The 19508-nt window shown below is 68.8% G+C and overlaps 1 protein-coding gene across 1 annotated transcript in view; it reads right to left on the reverse strand.

Moving 5' to 3' along the window:
- Positions 1-3379: 3379 nt before the first annotated feature.
- Positions 3380-19508, reverse strand: part of COL7A1 (collagen type VII alpha 1 chain) — a 31442-nt gene continuing 15313 nt past the window's right edge. The window contains exons 59-120 of the mRNA XM_072876048.1: positions 18843-18923; positions 18647-18682; positions 18511-18546; positions 18345-18425; positions 18121-18156; positions 17826-17897; positions 17558-17602; positions 17359-17394; positions 17200-17235; positions 16984-17088; positions 16795-16830; positions 16637-16672; positions 16410-16457; positions 16254-16289; positions 15954-16085; positions 15579-15788; positions 15451-15486; positions 15225-15269; positions 14981-15052; positions 14785-14829; positions 14558-14620; positions 14409-14453; positions 14089-14124; positions 13770-13805; positions 13540-13584; positions 13258-13290; positions 13004-13066; positions 12879-12914; positions 12690-12770; positions 12522-12590; positions 12377-12412; positions 12222-12263; positions 12025-12069; positions 11832-11876; positions 11671-11706; positions 11487-11546; positions 11221-11346; positions 11014-11085; positions 10739-10774; positions 10424-10483; positions 10192-10236; positions 10084-10119; positions 9922-9957; positions 9777-9833; positions 9348-9419; positions 9011-9082; positions 8875-8910; positions 8712-8792; positions 8569-8622; positions 8297-8350; positions 8158-8220; positions 7950-8012; positions 7547-7663; positions 7118-7195; positions 6984-7037; positions 6726-6774; positions 6592-6639; positions 6064-6153; positions 5597-5677; positions 5147-5266; positions 4247-4426; positions 3380-4103 (exon numbers count right to left, since the gene is read on the reverse strand). Of these exons, the coding sequence (XP_072732149.1) occupies positions 4054-4103; positions 4247-4426; positions 5147-5266; positions 5597-5677; positions 6064-6153; positions 6592-6639; positions 6726-6774; positions 6984-7037; positions 7118-7195; positions 7547-7663; positions 7950-8012; positions 8158-8220; positions 8297-8350; positions 8569-8622; positions 8712-8792; positions 8875-8910; positions 9011-9082; positions 9348-9419; positions 9777-9833; positions 9922-9957; positions 10084-10119; positions 10192-10236; positions 10424-10483; positions 10739-10774; positions 11014-11085; positions 11221-11346; positions 11487-11546; positions 11671-11706; positions 11832-11876; positions 12025-12069; positions 12222-12263; positions 12377-12412; positions 12522-12590; positions 12690-12770; positions 12879-12914; positions 13004-13066; positions 13258-13290; positions 13540-13584; positions 13770-13805; positions 14089-14124; positions 14409-14453; positions 14558-14620; positions 14785-14829; positions 14981-15052; positions 15225-15269; positions 15451-15486; positions 15579-15788; positions 15954-16085; positions 16254-16289; positions 16410-16457; positions 16637-16672; positions 16795-16830; positions 16984-17088; positions 17200-17235; positions 17359-17394; positions 17558-17602; positions 17826-17897; positions 18121-18156; positions 18345-18425; positions 18511-18546; positions 18647-18682; positions 18843-18923 (3861 nt within the window). The 3' untranslated portion in view covers positions 3380-4053. The remainder of the gene's footprint in view (positions 4104-4246; positions 4427-5146; positions 5267-5596; positions 5678-6063; positions 6154-6591; positions 6640-6725; positions 6775-6983; positions 7038-7117; positions 7196-7546; positions 7664-7949; positions 8013-8157; positions 8221-8296; positions 8351-8568; positions 8623-8711; positions 8793-8874; positions 8911-9010; positions 9083-9347; positions 9420-9776; positions 9834-9921; positions 9958-10083; positions 10120-10191; positions 10237-10423; positions 10484-10738; positions 10775-11013; positions 11086-11220; positions 11347-11486; positions 11547-11670; positions 11707-11831; positions 11877-12024; positions 12070-12221; positions 12264-12376; positions 12413-12521; positions 12591-12689; positions 12771-12878; positions 12915-13003; positions 13067-13257; positions 13291-13539; positions 13585-13769; positions 13806-14088; positions 14125-14408; positions 14454-14557; positions 14621-14784; positions 14830-14980; positions 15053-15224; positions 15270-15450; positions 15487-15578; positions 15789-15953; positions 16086-16253; positions 16290-16409; positions 16458-16636; positions 16673-16794; positions 16831-16983; positions 17089-17199; positions 17236-17358; positions 17395-17557; positions 17603-17825; positions 17898-18120; positions 18157-18344; positions 18426-18510; positions 18547-18646; positions 18683-18842; positions 18924-19508) is intronic.

Below are 19508 nucleotides of genomic sequence, written 5' to 3' on the forward strand. Positions count from 1 at the left end.
GGGGGGATGAGGCACCATGTCCGTGGTCCCCCGCGGTCACACCGATGCCACCCCGTGCCCCCGTCAGCCCCGCTGCCCTCTCCAGCCCCGGCCGAGGAGCCGTGCCCCAGCCGGGGAGGTTTATTTCCTGCGCCCGAGGCGGGCCATCAGCTCCGTGTTGGCAGCCGCCTTGGCCTGCAGCTCCTTCTCCCTGGCCAGGTCGAGCAGGATTTTCAGTACGTGGGTGGGGACATCAAGTGACAGGGACACCTTTCGTGCCTTTTTCCGGGGAGCAGGTCTCTTGGCGGCTGGGCTCACTGGCCAGGGCAATGCTTTTCTTGCCGACTCCTCTAGCAGCGGCGGGCTGGCTTCGTCTGGATGAGACCCTACCCCAGAGCCATGGTCACTCCTCCTCGTTTTGGGGAGATCTGGCAGCATCTCGTTAGCGCCGGTGGTTTCCTGCCTTGTCAGCTTGCCTCCGTACCCGGCACGGGGGGCCGCCGGGAGCCACTCGTGGCTCGGCCCCATCCAGGCTCTCGCCGGTGGCCCAAGGACCACCAGGAAGGTGACCAGTGTCCTGCAGCACAGTGCAGCCGGGAGCGCCTGCGGGGAGCACACGGCCAGTGCTGAGCGTTGTCCCCCCAGCACGCTGCCGCGGCCCCGCGGCCCCCCAGGCAGGACGTGTCCCCGCCAGGGTGCCACAGGCAGAGCCCCCGCTCCCAATGCCAGCCGGCCATGCCCGGCATGGGGGGGGCTCACCTCCCTTTTGGGGAACCTTCAGTTTTCCACCCTGATTTTAACCTTTTTGCGTGGAGGGGGGAGTTTTGGGGAGGCTGAAGGGGACGTGGGAAGCAGATCAGCTGGGTGTCCCCGTCCTTTCCCGCAGCCCCTGGCCAGACGCTGGCTGTCCCCTCCGTTTCACACCGTCCATCCCGTCGCTGCCCAGGGGAAGGGACATTCCCACCCAGGGGGGTGGCAGCACGGGGACTGCGGCCGCTCCCCAGCCCAGACCTGCCCTTTGGCCGGGGAAGCACGACGCGCCCGGGGTTTGGGGGCCAGGCGGGCTGCGGGGCTTTCCTCCTCCCACGCCTTCCCTGGTGGATGCCGTTCCCCCACGGGGCTGCTGGGCTCCCTGGGACAAAAGCCACCCCACCGGGAGGGACACGAGCCACTTGGCCTAAATTATGCAGCGGGTCGGTGGCAGCGGGGTGACGAGGGCACGAGTCCGGCCACGTGCACTGAGCTGTGCCGAGCCTCAGCACCTTCCTCCGCCCCGGCCCCGGCCCTGGTACCCCCAGGGAGAGCCCCAGGGGATGCAGGGTGCTGTGCCGTGGGTGGGGGTCAGTGCGAGTACGGGGACACCGCTGCACAAATCCTGCTGTATGGCCACCTCTCCCCAAAATCAGTTGCCCAGCGGGGTTAGCCCTGCTGGACGGAGGGCAGTGAAAGGCATCCAGCCTCCTGCAACCCATGTCCGGGGTGAAACCCTTTGGAAAGTACTGGACCAGGCAGCCAGAGGTGGTTTAACTAGCTGGGAAGAGAGTAATGAAAAGCATCCAACCCCCTGCAACCCATTTCCCAGCTAAAACCCCCCTGGAAAGCACCACCGAAGGCCGCAGCCTCACCATTTCCAGCAGGTCCTCGTCTCCCCAGTGTTCAGGCAATGCTCCTGGGGTGCAGGGACCGCAAGCTGGGGGTTTGCCCCGCTCCCCGCCGAGCCACGGCTCTTATCCTGCCCCCAGCTCCACCTCCGACCCGCGGAGGGGGTGACGGTGACACACGGCGGGGGGACACACACGATGTTATTAATACATTTTGGCTAATAGCAGATGAAATCATCCCGGGCCGTGGGTGGGCATTTGCCCCCTCAGCTCCATCAGCTGTATTTGGAGGGGATTCTGGGAACCCGGGACGGCTCAGGCGTAATTATTTCACATCTGACTCGCAAGATGGTTTTTAATCCATCTTAATTGAGCCTTCCTGCTCCTATCAGCCTTGGCTGATCACTTAAGGAAGGGAGAAAATGCACATCCATATCACCGCTGGCTGGCGTCTGTGGCACCGACAGCGAGTGCCAGCCTCCCTGGCGCTGTGCCGCACGAGGCTCCCGGACGTCACCCAGTGCCGCTTTGGCACTGCTGTCCTAAGGGACCCCTGGCCCTGGCCAGCTGGGGGACATTGCTGGAGACACATCACCTCCCCGCTGTGCCAACCCTGGAGCGCTGCTTGGGCCGCTGGTTTGCAGCCAGCTGCACCCAGTCCAACTGGGACACTGCTGGTTTGCAGCCAGCTGCACCAGTCCAACCGGGACGCCGCTGGTTTGCAGCCAGCTGCACCCAGTCCAACCGGGACGCCGCTGGTTTGCAGCCCACCTGCACCCAGTCCAACCGGGACGCCGCTGGTTTGCAGCCCACCTGCACCAGTCCAGCCTGGCCCAGCCCCTCCACCAGCTGCCTGCAGTGGGGAGCAGCCTGTGGGTGTTGCTGTGGGGTGAGCCCCATGCAGAAGGGTTTTTCCCCAGAATTCCCCCCCTTAGTGGCTGTGGGAGCACCCAGGGGCTCTCAGGCTGGGCAAGCACCCATGTGAGATGAGTTGGTACGTGCTCAGCCCGGAGGGCTGGCCGGAGCGAGGAGCCAGGGTGCCTGGGGCTGGGGCTCAGACCGCTGGGGGTCTTGCCCACCCCCGTGGCCGCAGGGTGACCCGTCCTGCCTCCCTGGTGGTGGGAGAGAGAGGAAAGAACGCCGGCTCTGTTCCTCCTCCCGCGGACGGCCAGGATCTCACCCCCCCGGCTTGTCAGAGCAGCTAAAATTACCCAGCGGCGCTGATTCACCCAGCGCATCACGCAGCACCGCAGTCCTGCGTGTCGACACGTCACGGCGTGGCCGGGGGGGTCATGGCCTGGCTTGCGTCAGCCAGGCACGTGCAGGGCACAGGGACGGGGCACCGGGGTCCCCGGGGGGGTGAGGACCCCCAGCCAGCACTGCCGGCAGCAAGCAGCGGGGAAGGGCATCCTAGCTGGGGCGGGCAGGGGGCACGCATGGCTAAGAGCTGGCCCCAAACCCCACGGGCATCTCCGGCGGCGTGCCAAGGAGCGTGGCATCTCCCCGTGAGCACAGCTTTAATATCATGCCCCCCCCACACTGGTACACATATACATTCGCTGTATATAGATATACACAGAGAGCAGCAGTACGTGTGGGTGCCACAAAGCCCGCCCGGCAGCCTGCAGCCCCCCGGGCCCCAGGGGCTGCGGAACCCCGGGAGCCGGCATCGCTTTCACGAAGCCTTTGAGAGTGAGCGTAGGCGAGGAGGAACCCCCTCTTACATAGCACCATCCTCAGGGTTTCCCCGACGGGCTGGGGGGTGCAGGCGAGCACCCCCCGGACTAGAGACAGACATGCTGCTGGCAGGCGTGCGAGCTGGAGGGTAGCGCACGGAGAAAGCCTCTGCCCCCCCCACCCCACCGCAGGTCTTTGCCAAACCATCGCAGCCGCAAAAGGGGAACCGGGTCTCGGTTGAGGTTAAGGTGAAATTTATTCAGATGGAGCTGGTTGCAGGGTGGGGGGTGAGGGATGAGGCACCGCCTGGCCCAGGGATGTGGGCAGCCTCCCCTGGCAGAGAGCGGGGGGGGGTCTGGGGACCTGTGGGGGGATCAGGGAAGGGGACGAGGGTATTAGATGAGAGGAGGGGAGCCCAACCACGCCAAGTCCCATCTCTGCTCCTGGGCAGCTGGAGAGGGGGCACGGGGCCAAGCGCCGTCCCGTCAGCAGCAAATAAGTTAAAAATCAAACTGGGAACAGCCCAGGAAACCTGCGGGTGGGAAAGGGGGGTAAGAGCCTTGCGGGGGGGGGATGGTTTCCCGTTTGATACAAATTTCACCTTAACAGGCAATAAAACTGATACGAAAGGAAAAAAACCCGTGAGCAGCAATAAGACACGTTAGAAATAGCACCAAGTTCCTGCCGGGGGCTGGCGGGCATGGCACCCCTGCCACCGCGGGCAGCCCAGCCCCGGCCGGGGTGGCAGCTGGGCCCCACCGCCGGGCAGCCTTGCCTGCCGACACACTGCCCACACCTACGCCGTCGGCTGCCCTCCCACCTTGCCGCCGGTAACACCGCGGGCATCTGTGGAGAGAAGTGAGGTGGTGTCAGAGCCGAGGCGGGCGACCAGCGTCGTCCCCCCGGCTCTGCATCGGCCAAGCCTTCGGCACCGGGTGGGGAGGCTGCTGGACCCGCGGGTACCGGTGGGCGTTCAGTGCCGTGCCTACCTGTCCCTGGGCGCTGCCCGCAGCGCAGCTCGCACTCCTCCTTGCTGTCGAAGCGGTTGAGGTTGCCCCAGCAGCCGCTGTAGACGAAGGGCCGGCACTCGGTGACTCTTTGGTTGTAGTACCACCGCAGCGTGTAGCGCTGGCAGTCCCCCTCATCCAGCGGCAGGCTGCAGGGCTCGGCTGTGGGGTGCAAACGGCGATGGTGAGGGCAGGCAGGAGCCGGCAGCACACCGGCGGTGGAGGCAGCCAGACCCGCTTGGCAGAGCAGGAGAAACCCCAGAAAGGGAAGGCGGGGAATGGCTCCCGGCTGAGCGCGGGCAGGGTTTGGCTGGAGGGGACATCTCTGTGCCCTGCCCAAGTGCTCAGAGTGAGGGCAGGAGATGCCACCCTGGGCAAGCCCTCTCCCAAGGGCAGCTCCCAGCAAAGGCTGGAGACAGAGCTGGGAAGGGAGGTGGCACAGGGACATGATGGCCACAGCGTCCCTTGGAAGGGTACCGGAGGGACCCTCTGTATGCTGCTGCTGCCGCCGGGGCTTCCCTGCTCTCCTGGGGGCTTTGGGATCCCCCCCTGCGGCCCACGACCAGGAGCACAGGAAACCTGCCAGGGGCAGCAGGTCCCACCGGCCCAGCAAACCACCCGTCACTGCCGGTGATGGCTTCGGTGAGGGGGACGGAGCGCAAGGTCCGCACGGAGTGCACGGCACAGGGCTGTGATGGGGAACACGCACCCCGCCTGGGTGCCAGCGAGAGGGCTGCAAATCCCAGATCCCCCCCAGCCAGAGGGCACGGGGACCTGCTGCCAGGCGGGACGTGGAGGCATCACCCCAGCAAAGCCCGGGCAGCCCCGCGGTCGCTCCCGGTGGCTCCATCCTCAGTGCCAGGCAGGCTCAGGGAAGCTCACCACCCATTGCGTGCTGCTCCGAGCTGTCCATCTCCAGGACCTCATCGTAGTCCTCCTCCTCCCCATACACGCTCTCGTACTCGAGGTCGTCGGTGTCGAGCGTGACCCGCCTGCCCTGCCCTGGGAGACAGCGCCGGGTGTGAGTAGCCCTTGCCTCCCCCTCCGTCCCCTCCGTCCTGCTCCCCCCAGCCATGGTGCTGGCTCTGCACACGCCTGCACGCACGCAGCACGCACCCGTGCACGCCTGCACGCACACACACACATGCACACACACTCCTTGCTGCCCTCTCCTCTCCCTGCTCTTTAATTAAAGCCCCCTGGGACCGGCAGCACGGCTGCTGATGGATTATCCCTCCGTGCCTGCGAGCGGAGGGCAGGGACATGACCGGACACACACACGGAGCAGGGGAAAAGGGGGACGGGGACTAAAAGCACAGGGATGACACTCACCCTCCTCTTCCTCAGCATGTGACAACTTGAGCACAGGGACTGCACGAGGGCTGCCAGTGGGGAACGGCTGCGTGAAGAGCCCTGCGAGGGGGAAGGACACGGTGCAGGCATCAGGGAGGAGGCGAGGGGGCCCAGGGTGCTTCCCCGCTGCCTCCTGGGGAGAAACCACCCTTTGCAGGTGCGGAGCCACCCAGCACTGCCTCAGCACTGCTGCAGCACGCCGGGGTACACGGTCAGGGACGGGGGACCTGGGGACACCCCCTCCTCTCTCTGCACCGCAGACCAGGGCTGCCGGGGACTCCCGGAGGAGGGACAGGCAGGAGGAGCTCAGTGAGACAGCACCCGCTGGGAGCCCAGCAGGATGGGGATGGGGATGGGATGGGATGGGGATGGCGATGGGGATGGCGATGGGGAGGCACACGTGCCCACGGGGCCAGATCTTGTAGGTCCCCCAGGCTCGCCATCACCTGTTTGGCCACGCTCCCTCTCCTGGCGGATGATTCTTCCTCCTCCCTGGGCAGAGTGGAGGCTGCTCCTGGCCTGAGCCCCCCAGCCTCCTTGGAGAGAAAGCACCCACCTCATCCCAGCCCACCCCTTGCCCCGGTCCCTCCATCCCACTCCTCCAGCCCACCCTCCCCTCCAGCAGTCCTGGTCCCTGCAAGCCCGCCCGCCCTGGCTCCGGCACCCAAGCGTGGATGGGGCGCAGACCCCATGGTCCCTTCTCGATCAGGCAGACCCTGGCAGCGCCCAGGCCCCGTTGGCACCATCCCGAGCCGGCTGCCCCTGGGGATACCTGCCGGGCCATCGCTTCTGCCACGCACCATCCCTTCTCCCTGCGCACGGTCCCATGCCAATGCCGGCCCTGACCGAGGGGGTCCCAGGGGGTCCCAGCCACCTCCAATGCCCCCAAAACCGGCAGCACCCCTGGGTGCCGGGACCTTTTCAGTGCCACACGCGCGGGGCAGGGGCAGGGGGTAGGAAGGGAGAGTCGCAACCTGAGTGCTCACGTGAATCCAGGCGCCGTGGGAAGTGGCCGCCGCAGGCTGTGGGAGAGACAGGGGGGAGGGGGGGGTCAGGGACAGCGGGGTCCAGACCCCCCAGCCCCAGGGCAGCAGTGAGGGATGCTCACCACAGTGCTGGTTCATCTCCTGCCGGACAAAGGCGCGGATCTCCTCCTCCTGCCCGGCACACGGAGGGGCAAAGGACCCACGTCGCAATGCGGGATGGTGCAGTTAAAGAGGAGGAAAAACCCTTTCCCCAGACCCCAGCAGAGCCCGGAGGTGGGGGAAGCCCCTCCATCAGCGGCAGCGGGATGGATCCGGCACCCCTTCCCACCCCGGTGACCCGAGTGCCACGAGCCTGTGCCAGCTCCCTCCTGGTTCCTTACCGTCATGCCCGGCTCCCCCTTCTCCCCACGGAGCCCCTGGGTGCCGGGACTGCCCTAGGGACAAGCAGAAGGGAGGTGGGAGGCTGTTCCCGGCTGGGGCTCGCCCAGGCAGGGCCAGGCACCCGCTCACCCACCTGCTCTCCTCTCTCGCCGGGGATGCCGGGCACGCCGCGGGCCCCGGGCACCGACTGTCCAGGGGGGCCTCTCTCCCCCTGCAAAGGACGCATGCTCGGGATCTGGCTGGTGGCTCTGGAGCCTCTCTGCTCTCCCCAGCACCACAGGTGTGCTGCTTTCCCCGTCCCCACGCCCCAGGGACCCCTGTGCAAGTGCAGATGGGGATGGGTCCAGTCCAGCCCCAGGACAAGCAGGGTCCCAGCCCCCCAGGCGCCATCCCCTGGGCAGGGGGACACAAGAGACCACCCCAAAGCCAGCGAGCTGGCAGGGCAGGGACGGAGCTGGGACATGACTCCTGATGCCACCAACCCCTCGCCCACTCTGGGGACAGGGCCCTCCCCTCCCCACGGCACTCGGAGGGGGACCGGCCACCGGTGGTGGGGACTCACCTTCTGGCCCTGCATGCCCTCGGGACCTCGTGGGCCAATGCTCCCTGGGGGCCCGGGGGGGCCAGGAGCACCGTCACTACCCCGGGGACCAGGGCCACCGATAATGCCCGGGGCACCCTGCAGGAGAGCAGAGGGTGAGGCCGGGGGTGCCGGAGCCCCCCGGCCCCAGAGCTTGCGCCATGGGCATCCTCTGATCCAGCAGCTGGGCATCCCTGAAGCACCGGCACTGGTGCCTTCTTGTAAAGAGGGGGGATTTGTTGTCACTTGTAGTTTAGTGACATAATTTAGAGCAGCGCCGATGGCTCTTCTGGGAGCATCGGACTCTGATGTGCTTCTGACCAAGGCCGGATCCTGGTGAAAGCAATGCGGTGCAACGCATACTGTCCCTTTCCAGCCCGCTCACCCGGTCTCCTTTCTCCCCCTGGTCTCCTTTGGCTCCCTGCTGCCCGTCGAATCCCCGGTCGCCCTGTGAAGAGGAAGGGGCAGGCAGAGGGGGACAGGCAGAGGGGGACAGGCAGCCGGGGACAGGCAGCCGGGGACAGGCAGCTGGGGACAGGCAGCCGGGGGGCTGAAGTGCCAGCGCAGCTTTTCCCAGCACCGCCCTGACCTACCTTGGGTCCCATGAGCCCCTCCTTCCCGGGAATGCCCGGTGGTCCCGACAGACCCAGCTCTCCCTGGGGGACAAAGCAGATGTCCGTTAGCCACCAGCCGCACGTTCCAGTCCCACCCCGGTGTCAGCGCGGTGCTTACCGGCTCGCCTTTCCTCCCCGGCAGCCCCGAGCGCCCCGGGATCCCCGGCTCTCCCTACAGCGGGCAGGAGAGAGGCAGGGCGGTCAGTCCTGCGCCCCTCAATGCTCACCCCAGAGCTGCCGGCAGAGGAGGGGACCCCGTGCCCCTGCCATGGGGCCGAGCTCTGGCCTCAGCCATCTCCCTGCTCCCCTCGGCTGGCAGAGGGGATCCAAAGGGTCGCAGCCTCCAGGCAACATCCAGGCTCCTGCGGCACCCCGCGGGCACCCACTCACCTTCTCGCCCTTGTCCCCATCGATGCCGCAGGCGCCTTTCATGCCCCGGTCACCCTGCGAGGATGAGAAGGGGAGTCAGAGCCACGCCGAGTCGGCGCGGGTCTTGGCCGGGAGAGCACCGGCGGGCAGAGGGGCCAACCCACCTTGGGGCCACGCATGCCCAGGGGTCCCATGTCCCCCTTCTCTCCCCGGGCTCCAGGGATCCCATCGCGGCCAGGCTGGCCCTGCGGAAGAGCACATGGCGTGACGGGGGTCCGCTCCCGCCCTGCAGCGGGGTGGCAGCGGCACCGAGACGCGTCTCCTCACCGGCTCGCCGGGCTCTCCCGATGCTCCGACCTCTCCCTGGGGAAGGCAAATGCATTGGTGAGGGCAGGTGAGGGGGACGGTACCCCCAGCACCCTCCCCAGCACCCCCCCACAGTGGGGGGTGCCCAGCTCCTTACCTTCTGCCCGCCGGGGCCACGTGCCCCGGGGAAGCCCGTGGAGCCCTTCTCGCCTTGCTCGCCTCTCACCCCCTGCAAGCAGAAACCCAGATCGCCACAGGGCAGGAGGGAGAGAGCTCTGGCCATGACACGGCCACAGTACAGCCATGGCGACCTCCAAGGCCAGCTCCGGCACCTTCCCTTGCTGGGGTGCCAAGCACCACGCCAGGGTGCCCACAAGCACCGGCACAGGGATGCCATCATGCCCCGGTCCGTCTGTCCATCGCCCCGTCAACAGCCCTCCACGGTCCCCAGTCCAGCAGCCCCCAGCCCCACATGAGCCCCCCCAGCCCTGTACCTTCTCTCCGGGCATGCCTTGCTCCCCCTTGTCCCCCTTGTCCCCTTCCGTGCCCTTCAGGCCACGCTCTCCCTGCAAAGGGGGAAACACAGGGAGGGGTCAGGGGATGGGGAGACGCTCAGACCCCCCCCAGGGCAGGGACACGGGGGTCCGTAGGGTGGCTGAAGGAGAGGGGACAATGTGCTCTGCGAGTGAGGGTCCCTCAGCAGCAAGAAGCCCCCCCAGCTCTTCTGGCAGGCAGAAGTGGGGGGCTGTCCTGTGCCACTTGGGAGAGGGGGTGCAGGATCAAACCCGTAGGGCTGGGAGCTGCCCTGCGCCAGCAGCAGGGCAGGCAGGGTCTTGGGGAGGGGGATGCACAGGAGGGCCCCTGCCCATCAGGACAAAAGGGATGACGCAGAGGGGGACAGGGAGGATGGGGACAGCTCTTACCGGCTCCCCTTTGCTGCCTCGTGCTCCAGCGGGCCCCTCCAGCACCACAGTATCGCCCTGGACACCCGAAGGAGAGAGGGAGGGGTGAGCGGAGGGGCCAGCGCTGCTGCCCTCCCTCCCGCTGCCCCCCACGCTGGGGACTCACCTTGTCTCCTTTGGGCCCCGGGGCCCCAAGATCTCCCTGCGAGGAAGGGGAGATGGTGAGACGCTGCAAGGATGCACGGCAGGGAGCGGGCAGCACCTCCCTGGGGACCCCCATCCCTGGGGGTGCATCGTTCGCCCCCCACAGCTCCCCAGAGTCCCTTACCTTGTCCCCGCGCTCCCCCCGGTTCCCAGGCAAACCCTGTGGGAGAGCGGAGAGGGGTGGTCAGGGAGGGGCCAGGATGGGGGTGCAGCCGGGGAGGGGGGTATTTACCGCCGGCCCACGATCCCCTTCTGGCCCCGGGCGCCCGTCTTCACCCTGTGAGAAGAAAGGGATGTGAGAAGGGGGTCTGGGATGCGGGGACTCCCAGCACCATCCCACCCGGGGACAGGCACGGCTCTGGCTCGCCATTCCCTCAGGGCTGGCACCGTGGGATTTCCCGTCCCCGGCAGTGGGGACACGGGAAGCTGTGGCAGGGACACGGGGGAACCATGGCAGTACCTACCCGTGGCCCTGGGTCTCCGCGCTCGCCTCTGGCTCCTGGCAGCCCGGCCCCCGGCACGCCCTGCCACGGGGAAAGCAAGAGCTCATCCCTGTCCTCGCTGCCCACCGCTCCTCCCAGCCATGCCACGTCCCCCGCCATGCCAGGGGACACCCCACAGTCCCCGCCACCTCCCCGGGTGCCTGGCACAGAGCAGGCTCCCATGTGCCACAATCCAGAGTGGGCTCAGCATCCCCCGGGGGTTGGCTGCAGCAGGGACACCCCACGAGAGGAGCAGCCCCACAAACCCTCGTGCTGTAGGGCTGCCCCCCATCCTACCTTGTCACCCTTCAGGCCAGAGGCCCCTTGTGTGCCCTAAAAGAAAGGAGAGGGGTGAGCAAGCCACGGGAGGAAGGGGATGCCAGGCATCCCGCGAAGCATCCCTGGGGGTCCGACCGTGGCTCCCGCCCCCACGCCGGAGCCCCCGGCAATCCCCAGCCCCAGGGGCTGGGAAGGTGCAGGGTGGGTCCCCGTCACCCTGCCCGAGCTGGCAGGGGAGCCAGGGCAGAGCCTGCACCCCCGGGAACGCTGCAGCACTGGAGCCCCATACTCACGGCCGGCCCTGGGGGTCCTGGGGGTCCTGGTGGTCCGGAGGTGCCGTCTCTCCCGGGAAAGCCGATCAAACCCTGGCAGGGAAACACCGGTGAGCGAGCAGGGACTGCGGCTGGGAGGCAGCGGGGCTTGCAGGGACCCCACTGACACTGCCCAAGGGTCCAGGGTCACCGGGACCGGTGAGGCGAGGTGCCGGCTGTAGCCTTTACCCTCTCTCCTGGGGGACCCGGTGGGCCAGGCTGCCCGTTATCCCCTCTCAGACCCGGCTGTCCCGGTGCCCCAGCAATGCCTGCTAAGCCTGGGGGTCCTGGTAGTCCTGGCAAGCCGATGTCACCCTGGAGCAGGGAGGAAGAAAGATGGGGTCCATGAAAACAGCCCCTCAGGAGCGTGCTTCTCCTTCGGCCAGCCAAGCCAGGGCAGCACCCGGGCATTGTAGACGTGGTGAGAGCCAGGGTGACATGGGGACAGGGGTTACCTTCAAACCCGGAGGCCCATCCTGTCCTGGCGGTCCCCGCACACTGACACCCGGCGATCCCTGTGTGGTGGCAGAGTGCGTGGCACGTCCCCTGGCTGGCGGGCACAGGGGTGCCAGGGGCACCGTGCCACCTGGAGCGGCCCCCCAGGGCTAGGGAGCACCCCTGGGAGCAGGGGACACCTACCTTCTCCCCTTTGGCTCCGGAGGACCCCTTGGCTCCCTGCGAAGACACCAAGCCACCGGGAAGGGCTGGGCGGTAGGTGACGAGGGCGCAGGTCCCACCCCCCAACAGCATCCGCTGCCCGCAGCGTCCACCCCCCGGCCCCCCATGTGCCTCCTACTCACGTCTTCCCCGGGATCTCCCGGCTCCCCGGATCCTCCCGGCTCCCCCTGGCAGGGGGAAACAAGCAAAAAGCAGGGGCGTGTGATGATGCACGGGGGGAGCAGCTGCGGCCGGATCCATCCGCTGTGGCCGGGCAGCCAGGGACCCCAGGGCCCCCACGGCCCCCTCCCCGCTGCCCCCCGGGGCAGCACCCACCTTCTCGCCCTTGGGGCCAGGCAAGCCTCGGTCACCCTTGGAGCCCTGCCGGGGGGGAGAGTGGCGTTAGGGGACGGGGGGCGGTGGCCACAGGGCTGGCTTGTGCCCCAGAAGGCAGGGGGAGTTGTGGGGGGGGGATGAGGTTAATGGGGGGGATGAGGTTAATAGGGGGGATGAGGTTAACGGGGCCAACTCACGGGTTCTCCCAGCAGCACGCCCTCCAGCAGCGCCGGCTCGCCCTGCAGCGACACACGGGTGCTCAGCACCCTGCGGACCCCCGTCTGCCCCAGCCCTGGTGGCTTCGGCAGCACCCAGGGTGGGGGTCTCCCCGCCTCGCACCCTGGCTCCTTACCTTCTCGCCTTTGGCGCCGGGAGGGCCGGCGATGGCCTGGGCACAGAGCAGAGAGCGGGCAGGTGAGCAGGGCCGCACGGGGATGCTCCCCCTCATCCCAGCCCAGGGAAGCTCCTGGCCGCTGCGGAGGCAGCTCCGCACTCACCTGCCCTGGGGCTCCGGCATCCCCTGGCTCTCCCTTGGGACCCGCAGGGCCTGAAGGCCCCGGCATGCCCTGGCACAAGCAGCACAGCCCTCAGCCTCAGCCGCAGACACCCCGGGCTGAGCCCCGCGGGGCTCCCGCCGGGACGGGAAGGGGTGAGCAGCAACGTACCATCTTCCCAGGCATCCCCGCCTCGCCGTCCTTCCCCGGCACGCCGTCCCTGCCCGGCACGCCCGGCTTTCCGCTCTCCCCCTGCGGGCGGCAAGAGTGGGGCTGGGGCGTGGGGGTCCCACAGCCCCTCGAGCAGCCCCGAGCGCCCACACTGATGGCAGCTGGGCAGGGAGGGGACAACGCACTCACCACTTGTCCTGGCTGCCCAGGGACACCCGGTGGGCCCTGCGAGGGAGACACGAGCAGAAATCAAGCAGCAGCCCGGGCACCAGGAACGGCCAAGGGGGAGGTCGGGGGGGGCTGCAAATACCTACCCCTGGGCCGGGGGGGCCGGGGGGGCCGGGCAGCCCCATGCTGCCTTGGGGACCGGGCAAGCCCTGCAATGGAAACAGCCACATCAGAGAGGGGACGGCACGCTGCCCTGGTACGGCCAAGACCTCGGCTGCCCCCGTGGGAAGGTGCGTGGCGGCGGGGCCAGGCAGCTTTGGGGGGGGTCGAATGGTTTGGGGGCGCGCAAATGGTTTGGGGGGAGCAGGTGAGTGCTGGCAGGGAGGGCGCGAGTGCTCACCCGGATGCCGGAGCCAGGTTCCCCCGGATCGCCCTGTGAAGAGAGCGCCCATGTCAGTCCCACCGCCCCGACACACCGGCCGCCGCGGTCAGGGCCACGTCCCCGTGCCTGCCACGGGGCTGTTCCCCAGGGCCGGCTGGATCTGGGAGGGGGCCAGCCTGAAGTCTCCCTCCCTCCAGCCCAAAATGTCCCAAAATGTGGCCCGCCCTCCCTCCAGCTCCCAAATCTGGCAAGGCACCGCTTTCCTCTGCCCGGTCGGAGGTGGCGATGCCGGTGCCATACCTTGGTCCCAGCTGGGCCCTGGGTCCCTGGTGGGCCAGCGCTGCCCTGCAGGGGACAAGGGGACATTACGTTGGGGTGGTGCTTGCTGGTGGCACAGGACGGGGAGGGGGCAGTGGGGCAGCACGGTCCCAGCACTGCGACCCCTCCCTGCTCCCTGGGGGGACGCCCGCCCTGGCTGACGTCCCCATTGCATGACAGTCCCATGCCCGTGGTGCGGGGTGGCTTCTTACCGGAGGTCCTGGGGGTCCCGGGTCCCCCTGGCTGCCCTGAAGGGAGGAAGAGATGGGGTCACTGCAGGGATGGGTTTTCCCCGGTGGGTGCACGGGGTGTCCCCTGGGAGAGGAGCCCCAGACAGTGCCAGCGGCGCTGGCAAGCACCCATGCCAAGTGAGGACAAGCCTGGCCAGCTCCCGGCAAGAAGCCCGGGGCCGAGCACCCACACAGACAGCAGGGTGGCCCCCACGGCTTCACCCAGTGCCCTCAGCCGGGAGCCCCGTGCGTGCTGAGGCGGGGGGGGGCACAGTGACACGGTGGGGACACAGACACCTACCGGGCGTCCCAGCGCACCGGGGAAGCCTGGCAAACCCTGCAAAAGAACCACGTCAGAGCCGGCAGGTGAGCGGGAGCCCACCACCCCCAAGCAGCTCTGCCTGTCCCCAGGGATGCTCCCCATTCCCGGTGTGCGGTACCCAGCCTGGGGTACTTACGGGAGCGGGGGGGAGGCCCCCTAAAGCCCTGCGTGCCCTGTGCGGAGGGGGAAGGAGGTGAACGAGATGTGAACGCTCCCGCTGGTGCCAGTGGTGGCTGGTGTGGGACCACAGGACCTGCCCCCGGTCCCAGCCCGCATCCCCCCACCACATCCCCACTCACCGGCTTCCCCTCAGGGCCGGCCAGCCCTCTCTCGCCCGGGAGACCCTGGCGCAAGAGACGGGGATGGGGTCAGTGCCAGGCGGGGGTCCGGGGTCACACCAGGCAGGGGTCTGGGGTCACGCCAGGCGGGGGGACAGTGCGGTACTCACCGGGGCACCGTCTCTGCCCTTCTCGCCAGGCTCCCCTCGCTCGCCCCGCGGGCCACCCTCACCCTGCGGTGGGGACAAACAGAGGGTCACAGGCCAGGCAGGGACCTTCCCATGTCCCCGGCAGGGCCCGGTGACACCCAAAGAGAGGTGTCCCCAGTAGCACCCCCGCCCGGGGCTTTGCTCCATGGGGCTGCCCCGTTGGCAGTGGGAGACTTACGACCGCAGACCTTATCTCCTTTGGGTCCCCGCTCACCCTCAGCTCCCGGCTCGCCCTGCGTCGGGGAGAAGACAGATGCCATCGGCCCCCGCTGCCCCCCCTGGGGATGCCTGCCCCGACACTGTCCTCGGTCCCAGCCCGGCTCATCGCGTCGTCCCCGGCTCGGTCGCCTTGGCTGCCCCGCTCCTTTCCACCCAGCCACGCACCTTCGCTCCTTTGGGTCCCGTGGGGCCGCGCTCGCCGGGGAAGCCCATCAGGCTGCCCTCCACCGCGTCTGCCTGCGGGCAGGGCACGGTCAGGGCCGGCACCCAGGGGACCCCAGCAAGGTCCCCCCAGGGGCACAGCCCTCCCCGAGCCCCTGTGCCAGGGGACTGGACGTGGCCATCCATCCCCGCAGGTGCGGGCTGTCACCCTTGGGGACGGTCCCCGGCAGCAGCAGCCATCACCTACCTTGGGCCCCGGGGGCCCTGGGGGGCCAGGCAACCCATCCCTGCCCTGGGGTGGGGAGAAAAATATGTTGAGCATCAAAGGGACAGCATGGGGGAGCAGAGCCCTCCCGGTACGGCCACTCCTGGCCCCCGTAGGGCACGTTCCTCCGCCCCAGAGAGCCCCCCGCCCCCCGAGAGATGCACGGCACAGGGGGGACGGCGGGGACCGTGTCCCCGTCCCGGCTCACCTGCTCGCCCCGGTCGCCCTTCTCACCCCGGTCGCCCTGGGGAAACAACACGGTGGCCGTCACAGGGCTGTCCCCAAGCCCCTGGACCAGGTCCCCCAGCCCTCGTCCCATGCTCCGCACACACTCACCTTCTCGCCGGGCCGCCCGGCCTCCCCCAGCTCCCCGGCCCGGCCCGGCACCCCGGGGATGCCCGGCTTGCCAGGCTCCCCCGGCTGCCCGGGCGGCCCCTCGGGACCCCGCTCGCCCACGGCACGGCCTATGGGGCCCTGGGGGCCGGGGGCACCTGGGTCCCCCTTGTCACCCTTGGGTCCTCGCTCGCCGGGGAAGCCTAAGGAACCCTGCAAAATATAACGTCGTGCTGCCAGAACCAGCCCTGTGCCGGGGCTGTCGGGTGCCCCGAGCATCCCAGGGCTGAGCCGGCCGCACGGCCCCCCCCCAGCCAGCCCGGGTAAGGGGCACGGGGCAGCATGTCTGGGCACGGCATCGCGCCCGGCTCCGCTCACCTCTCGGCCTGGAGGTCCCCTTTCTCCCGGCTCCCCCCGGCTGCCCTTCTGGCCCCGCAGCCGCTCGGACACCGGCAGAAATGAATCCGAGCTCCCGTCGTAGGCACCCGTGAGCTCCTTCAGGGATGAAATCTGTGAGGGAGGAAAGAGCCACCAGCCAGGGGGTCAGCGCGACCCAGCCGCCGCAGCACCCCACGGCCCCGCCAACCCGTCCCAGGTCACTCGGGTGGGACACCACCTCCTGTGTCCCCGCTCCTGCTGCCGCGCAGCAGGAACAGCCGACAGCCGGGGACTGCGTACCTTGATGCCAAGCGCTTCCAGGCTACGTTCAATGTTCTGCAATAAAAAGATGTTAAAAACAAAGCGGGTGTTGGCTTGCTCCCACCACGGGGGCTGTGGAGGGTCGTCCGTCCCCCGGGGCTGACGTCCCAGCCCAGCAGGACAGGGGGGACTCACCACTGCAGTCCCGGGGTCTCCGCGTGCTCCAGGGCTGCCGGGCCGCCCCTAGGTTTGCAGAGAGAGAGGGAATGCAAGGATGTACAGAGGTGTGGTGGGTGAGGCGAGCAGCGCTGAAACCTCAGTAGGTTTCAGAGTTAACACTGCTGGGGCTGCCTGGGCAGGGGCTGCAGTTGCCACCACCCTAGGGTGCTCGCAGCTTGTCAGGCTCGGTGCTGGGTACTCACCGGCTCCCCTCGCAGTCCGGGCTCCCCCGGGTCCCCCTGAAACACAGCAAAGGTGTCGGGGGGGGCAGAGCCAGGCTGCCTGGCCTGGGGGCAGAGAGTCCCACCAAGGACTCGTCCCCGCTGGCACGGGGTCCCTCAGGGGACAGGAGCACACCTACCTTCGGTCCAGCCACCCCACGGAGGCCCGGCGAGCCCTAGAAGACGCAGAGGGGACACAATGGCACCCGGCACCCACGGACATGGGGCAGTGCCCCGAGGGAGCCGTGGGCAGGGGTCCTGCCCGCCCCACGGCAGCCCGGACTCAGGCTCCGGTGCTGGGTGGCACCATGGGCTCGAGGACTACGCACCTGGCCGGGGGGGCCGACCTGTCCCGGGACGCCAGGGAGGCCGGGGGGGCCGAGGGGACCTGGCACACCTCTGTCCCCCTGCTCGCCCTTCGCACCGCTGTGGCCCTGCCGAGAAAGCAGCGTCACCCCCAGGACCTGGGTGCCCAGGTCTGTACCCGGTGGGGGCACGTACCCACCACCGCCCGCCACCACGTTGCTCTGCAGGGAGGTACTCACATCTCTGCCAGCGGGTCCCGGGTCACCTTTGTCTCCCTAAGCAGGAGGGAAAGGAGTTAGAGGGACGCTGCCCCAAAATGATGCTCGGGCAGACGAAGCCGCCGGGTGCGTGGTGACTGCAGAGACCACACAGCCACCACCCGGGGCTCGGCTCCTTACCTTCCTCCCGTCCTCTCCCGGTGTCCCGTCTTCTCCCTGGGGACACAGGCTGCCCGTCAGCACCCGGCTCGACCGCCCCAGGATGGGGACCGGCTCTGGGGGCACAGCTCAGGGGCCCTTTGCAGCGTGCCCCCCTCGCCTTTATCTTGGGCTGGGATCCGGGTGAGCCCCAAAGCCGAGCCCCGCTCCCCCTACTCACGTTCTTGCCGCTGAGGCCGGGTTTGCCGTCGTCACCGGGTTTGCCCTGGGAGGAAGCAGAGGCAGTGAGAGAGCCCCGGTGCTTCCCCCGGCACCGGCAGCTGGGGGTCCCCGGGCCCCACCACCGCGGCCCCAGTGTGCAGCGGGGAGCTGGGCACGGGGCAAGCCCCGGCAGACGGAGCCAGCCGGGACCGACTGCAGAGGGCACGGGGCAGGATGCATCCCCGGGGCAGGACGCGTCCCCAGGGCACAGGGTGACCAGTACTTACAGGGACGCCGGGCGGTCCCAGGGGGCCCACGGGGCCAGGCAGTCCCTGCTCCCCACGCAGCCCGGGCAGCCCCTGCGGGGAAAGGAGACAGGGGAGCATGGAGCGGCGGGGCACCCGCCTGCCCCAGCCGGCTCTGGGAGGAGGGAGCGTGGCCGGGACAGTGGCACCAGGGACGAGGGACAGTCCCGCTGCACTGCCCCGCACCAAGGAGCACAGGCCGGGACGTCGGTCCCTTGCAGGCGCCATGGCCCCAGTGGGAGCACAACCCAAACCCGCCCGCCCCGGAGGTACTTACGTCCCGGCCGGGGTCCCCCTGCTTCCCCGGGTCCCCCTGCAGACAAGGAGGAGGTGAGGGCAGGGACACCCCTGCCCTGCCCCAGGGTCCCCGTGAGCATCCCCAGCCCGGAGCAGAGGGTATCTGGGGGGGCGGCTCCTCCTGCCCCATCGCCCCTCCATCCCATGGCCCCCACCCACGGCGCCCGGGGGGCAGCCGTGCCCCCCGCCCTGGACCATGCTCACCCGCAGCCCGGCAGGGCCAGGGGGCCCGGGTTTGCCTTCCAGCCCGTTGCGGCCATCCAGCCCCGGTGGGCCGCGATCCCCCTGTAAGAGAGTAGGGCAGGAGGGCTGAAGCCGTGGGGCGGGACAGGGATGCTGTGGGGCAGCCCCCAGCCCCCAGCCCCCGCACCTTCTCTCCTGGCAGGCCTCGGTCCCCGGGGTCACCCTGCAGGGTGGGAAGAGGAGCGAGCATTGTCACCCCGAACGGGAGCCGAGCAGGGTGCAGACCCCCCTGCTCAGCTCCCCGTGGGGAAGGGGACACTCACCCGTGCACCGGGGGGGCCGCGGGGGCCCTCCACGCCCTGCAAGAGAGAGACACGCTCAGCACTGGGGCATGGGGGGAAGGAGGGAGCCCTGGGTGCTCGCCCACTGCCCCCTGCACACCAGGACCCCCGGCTCTCCCGCAGAACGTTGCCCATCTTGCTGTCCCGCTGGCTCCTGCACCAGAGACCCAGCACCTACCCTCTCTCCGGGCAGGCCGGGGGAGCCGGCATCACCCCGGGCGCCCTTTGCGCCGTCCTCGCCGGGGTCCCCGGGGTCCCCCTGCCAGGGAAGGGCACCACGGTTAGAGGGTACTGCCCCGCTGCCAGCGCAAACACCTATGCCGAGCACCTCTGCTTATGCTGCGTGGTTTAAGGGTGGGATAATAGCAAAGGTCTGAAAATATGGGCACGGGCTGAAAAAAGAGCCAGCCGAGCCAGGGGGAAGGCACCGGCCACGGCCAGGGACCGAGGCACCCTCCAGCACCCCACAGAGGCACCCTCCAGCACCCCACAGAGCACAGCCCACGGCCAAAACTGCCCCGAACCTGAGCTAGGTTGTAAACGCAGAGCACCCAGAGCATGGGGTACTGCTGTGGGCTGGGAAGCCACGAGCACGCTGGCTCCTTCGAGGATCTCAGCTCTACAGGGACCCTTTGCTCCATCACCCTCCTCCCAGCACCACGCAGCAGCGTGAGCCCACGTGCCTCCGGATTGCGTGCGTCCCCTGATGCCGTGTGACCCCGCATCCCACGTGCCCCCTGCATCCCCCGCAGCCCCAGCGCGCATCAGCCCCACATGGCGGGGGCTGTTTTGGGCAGGGAGGGCTCGGTGCACCGGGACCCCAGCGCACAGCCAGAGCCCGGTG

This window comes from Ciconia boyciana, chromosome 11 (assembly GCF_034638445.1).
Source record: "Ciconia boyciana chromosome 11, ASM3463844v1, whole genome shotgun sequence".
NCBI classification, from domain to species: domain Eukaryota; kingdom Metazoa; phylum Chordata; class Aves; order Ciconiiformes; family Ciconiidae; genus Ciconia; species Ciconia boyciana.